The sequence below is a fragment of the Tupaia chinensis genome, unplaced genomic scaffold (assembly GCF_000334495.1).
Source record: "Tupaia chinensis unplaced genomic scaffold, TupChi_1.0 Scaffold000532_1, whole genome shotgun sequence".
In the NCBI taxonomy this organism is placed as follows: domain Eukaryota; kingdom Metazoa; phylum Chordata; class Mammalia; order Scandentia; family Tupaiidae; genus Tupaia; species Tupaia belangeri.
Window position 1 is genome coordinate 9282680 of NW_006160045.1, and position 5592 is coordinate 9288271.

The following is a 5592-nucleotide window of genomic DNA, read 5'->3' on the forward strand; positions in this document are numbered from 1 at the left end:
GAGAAACTCCTGCTTCCCCGAGGGAAGAGGGTTACAAAAGCATAATAGAAGTAGTAACAAAGATGACAATCAACATGTATTTCAGCCATCCCCTCCCAACAAAATGGCGCCTTTAAAATAAGTCAGATCAAATAACTGGTCTACCCTCAACTTTCCAAAATCTTCCCCTCTCACTCACAGCCAGAACTAAAGTCTCAACAGTGCCCTTTGAGAGCTTGTGTGACCTCTGCCCTCATCTCCTTCTGCCCTGGTTCCTCTGATTCCTTATTTTCCAGCATCCTACACAAAACCCTTCTCAAGAGCTTAGCACTTGCCATTGCCTCTGCCTGAAACATTTTTCCCAAAGAAGGCACATTCTAAAGCCATCCTTTATAAACTCGCAGAGCCCAACCAACATTCTCTATTCTCTTTCCATAAGCTGCCTGAATGTTCCCATAACATGGCAGCTGGTGATCTAAAAGAGAAAGAGAAATTCAGAGAGTGCCCAAGATGAAATTATGGTCTTTTTATAACCTTATCTTGGTGATGACATGCAATTACCTCTGCCATGACTTATTCATTGGAAGCGAGTTGGTAAGTTCAGTCCGTCCTCTAGAGAAGGAAATTGATTACACAAGGATATGATGGGTCATTCAGGACCATCCTAGAGAATGCCTACCTCACTACTCTTCTCGCCTCTTTAAACGAGCTGCCTAGACAATGGAGAATAAAGCACTCACTGTTGGGAGGTGCAGATATGTATAATTCTGCCTCTACAAGAGGGATTTCAAACCATAGTTTCATGATACTCTAGTGTATATGTCTTTTTTTATCACATTACAATGCAACTTTTAAAAGTTTTTTTCATGAGATAGAGCATGAGAGACAGTGAGAGAGAGAGAAAGGGAGAAAGAGAAACACTCTTGACAGAGTTTCGTCATGCCATGATCCCCTTTGCCCAGCCTGTCAGCTTGTCAGGATCTTGGCCATGCACATGCACATGTCCAGCATGTTTCAAGACGACTCGGGATCCATACCCACAGTTGTCCATGTGACTCAGCACTGCAGAGCACACCATATCACCTGTGCTAGTATGGTCAGACCTAATGCAATTTTTTCAGCCCACACACGCGTGCGCGCACACACACACACACAATGAAACTATCTTAGATTTACTTCAATATTTTGTTAAGAAAAATTTTAAAGAGTCAAGTTAAAAGACTGTTGCAGCAGGTCAGCAGGTGGCATGATGTTTGAGGCATGGGGCTTCCACATGGTCAACTGTGGTTTGAGACTCAGATCCGGCAGCTTGAAAATCTCACCAGGCATGTGTGCGTACATGCCCCACATCCCAGGAAAACAATAGAGAACAAATTGCAGCATGGACACCCCTCTGGGAAGGGGGGCAGATTTACCACTTTCCCTCTCACAGTCTCTCTCTGGTGAGTACACAAGCCCTATGGAAAAAACCTAAAATAAAAATGAAAATTAAAAAATTGCATCAAGTATTAGGATACCTACCACTTAAATACCACCATTAATATTTAGTGTATTTGCATTATCACACTTCTCTATGTTCAGACATTAACTTATCTTATTGATTGATGGATTTCAATGTAAATACATCAGGGCCAACTGGTGGCATGAAGGTTTAGGGGGCTGGATCCTGCATGGCTGACTATGGGGTTCAAGTCACAGAATCAACAGTTTGAAAAACACACTTGGCACATGTGCACGTGTGCCCAGAGTGCTGGGAGAATGGAGGAGAAGGAATTGTAGTGTAGCCATTCCCTTGGGGTGGTGATTTTTCACCTTCTCTCTCTCTCCAGTGAGTGCACACACCCTATAGCAAAACTAAAAGAAAAAAAAAGTAAAAACATCAATAAACTTCCCCTGAAATACTTCAGCATGCATATCATTAACTAGGTTTGAGATTTACTTATAGCTTTTTGTTTGTTTGTTTGTTTTTAGACATTTTTACCTTAGGTTGTATATGCTTTCTGGAAAGTGAGAGGGAAAGTGAGAAATCACCTCTCAGTAGGGACGGCCATGTTGCAGTCTCTTCTCCTCTACTCCTCTCCCAGGATCTTGGGCACGCATGCACACACGAATGGCGTGAGTTTCAAGCCACTGGGTCTGGGACACGAACTGTGGTCAGTCATGTAGGAGTCCAGTGTTGTAACCACTATGCTATCTGCTGACCCCTACTTGTAGTATTTTATGTAAAATTTACATGTATTAAATTTGTATACATAGAAGACATTCACTGGATTTAAAACATACATATGCCTTTGTAACCCAAATCCATAGACTATCACCATCAGTCCCAGAATGTTGCCTTATGACCCTTTCCAGTCAATCCCTCTCTCCACCCCTCAGATGCAATCACTGTTCTCGTTTTTCCACCATAGGTTGGTTTTGCCTGTTTAGAATTGCATAACAACGGGATTGTGTATGTTTCTTCCTAGAAGGATTCTTTCACTTAGCATGTTTTTAAAATGCAGCTATGTTGTTGTGGTTATCAATAGTCCATCCCATGATATTGCTAAGCAGCGTTCCACTGTAGGTTGTAGCATACTTTGTTTATCCATTCTCCTGTGGACGGACACCTGGGCTGTTTCCAATTATTTTAAATAAAGCTGCCGCGAACATTTGTGTACCAGTCTTTTTGTGAACATATGTTTTCATAACTCTTGAATAAATACGCCTTGACTTTTAAAAAGATACACTTTCTTGTTCTTTTATTCATGGGAATCCTGCGAAGTAAACAAGTGAAAGAAAATCAGATCAGCATGTTTTAGTCCCCGAAGGTTTGCGGTTACTTCTCTAGCATAGAGAAAGCATAGACTGGGAAATTGATTCAGTAAAAAGTAGAATCATACTTTATGGCTGACAAGAAACTTGGAGGTCAAATAGTTCACCGCCGCTCTCCTCCCCATTTTCACAGAGGTCACTGAGCTGCTTCGTCACAGCTTGCCAATGGGGTCCTCTACCCAGGTCTTACAATTTCCAGTCTGGTTTTCTTCTTCACTATCACTCATTCACAATAACCCTGTGGTATGAAAGAATGAGCAATACATTTAGATGACAATTACATGCACCTGAGCAGTTGGCTCTATTGCACCTGAAGGACATGTTCCTGACTCATCACTGGCACCCGCAGGAGAAAGAATTAGATGGGCTGATGGTGCTCGTGATTCAACTCCTGAACCCTGTCCTCACTGCTTTCCATATTCTGTTGTCCTGAGCTTTTCCTGCCTCTACTGCCTTTCCACTGCTCACCTCTCACTGGCTCCCAGATTCTCCCCTCTGTCTTCTCTTTCCCAGAGCCAGCCCTCTGGGCATTCCTTAGCCCTGGCATCAGAGTTGGCTTCCCTTTGTTTGAACCCTACCACTTTATATTTCAAACAAACATTTTCATGTTGTTTGTTTCAGATTATAAAAGTGATTCACTCAACCATTAATTGAGCAAAAACAAAAATTCAAGAAAATACCAGGGGTTGGTGAATCTAGAAATCTCATACACTACCTCTGGACGTGTCAATTGCTGCAACTTCTACATAGAGTAATTCTGCAATATCTGATACAACTTTAAAACATGACAAATGCCTTTAACAAACTCATAAGGAAGCAAGTAAGCCAATGCACAGAAAGCAAATAGCTTTTATAGCCACAACAGATAACTGCTAAATCTCATTATGGCCACAAATATTTCTTTCTTGTTCATGTTACTTTAGGACTGCCAGTCAGCTGAAGCTCTCTGAGACTAAACTGGGCTCCACTAGGCTTCACTGGGATCTAATGAGTTTAGGTGGGTTCCATGAATCTTTTCATTCAGTAACTTAGGTTGGAGGATTAGATTTCATCTAGGAAAGACTCACCAATTTAAAGGCCACAGACTGGGATCAGTATCAGTCTATGGCCTGTTAGGATCCAGGCCACACAGCGGAAGGTGAGCAGCAGGTAGGTGAGCAAAGCTTCATCTGTATTTACAGCTATTCCCCATCACTCAGATTACCTCCTGAGCTCCGCCTCTTGCCAGATCAGTACCAGTATTAGATTCTCATAGGAGCATGAACCCTATTGTTGTATAATTATTCCATTATAGATTACAATAGGATGCTAACAGAAATAAAGTGCATAATAAATGTAATAGACTTGTAATAGAATCATCCAAAACCATTTTCCTTCCTCCACCCTAGGTTACAGAAAAATTGTCCTCCATGAAATTGGTCCTCGGTGCCCAAAAGGTTGGGGACTGATCTAGGGCATGACATTCTTATCATGGAAAACAAAAGGTTAAGGGAGTCAGAGTCAAGTCACAAAAATGCTTTTAAAGCATCTGCCCCAATGTGTCATAATGAATAATGACTAAAAATCTGTAGTCTATCCAGTTTACACTCTTGTACACAAATACTTGCTTCCCTCCATAAACAAAATGCACTCATCTTCTCCCCAATATACCTCAAGAACTTTATCTAATTAGATGTCAGGCAGGAAGTTCAGAACCTCCATGACTGATATCAGACTTAAATGATCCCTTTTGGTACATAGATAACCTATGTACTAAAATAACAAGTTATCTGGCCCCCATATGTCATCATGCAATGTAATGGTAGAAGCAGATAACTGCAATAACCACTCTCAGCTGAAAAGAGAGCAAGGAGAGTCACAACAGCCCAGTAACTGAACCATTAAAATCTGAAATCCTACTGTGCAAATTCTAGGGGATATGGGAGAAAATGTATATTTCCATTGAAAACTATTGCTTAGGGCAGCAGTTCCCAACCTTCCCAGCACCAGGGACCAACTTCATGGAAGACAATCCTTCCATGGATGGGGTGGAGTGGAGAGTTGGTTCCAGGGATGACTCAAGTACACCAAATCCACTGTGCACCCCATTTCCACCACTACTACACTGTAACACACAATGGAACAATCATACAACAATAGGGTTCATGAACCCTACCATTGCTGATCTGACAGGAGGTGGAGCCAAGGCAGCAATGTAACCAATGGGAGTAGCTGCAAACACAGATGGAGCCTCAATCACTTGCCTGCCAGCTGGGGGGTGGGGGATGGGACCCAATGGGCAAGGGACTAGCACCACTCCATGACCCTGGGGCCTGGGGGCCCTTGGTTTAGGGCATACCATTCTACTTTGATTCTGAGTCTATGGGAGTTCTGTGTCTTTCATTGGCTTTGAGTCACAACTCTGTAAATTGTAGATAAATTATAATAATGTGAAATGATTGTCTATAGACGTATCAAAAATTATGTCCAATTGAATTTCAACTTAGTTTTATCTCCCACTATGGAAGAAGTCATTCTGGCATGTATACCATATATATATATATATATATATATGTGTGTGTGTGTGTGTGTGTGTGTGTGTGTATGTGTGTGTGTATATATATACTCTTTCAATGTTGCCTTTGCAACTAATGATTACCTCATTAATAATGAGTTAAATAAATTTTTAAAACATTCTTTATATCTGTATAAGAGACACATTACATTACCTTTTTAATCCTTTTTTTAAAAAAAAAGACAAAAAATCATTTTTCTCCTTATGAAAAAGCATATGTGTGTGAATGTGAGAAAAAGGGAAAG

General features: G+C 41.1%; 1 protein-coding gene across 1 annotated transcript in view; it reads right to left on the minus strand.

The window, feature by feature from the left end:
- The window catches only part of LOC102491646 (L-lactate dehydrogenase B chain-like), a 35431-nt gene that overhangs the window by 28257 nt on the left and 1582 nt on the right, over positions 1–5592 (minus strand). Inside the window, 2 exon segments of the mRNA XM_014591106.2 lie at positions 3509–3568; positions 4780–4897. Coding sequence (XP_014446592.1) covers positions 3509–3568; positions 4780–4897 — 178 coding nt within the window.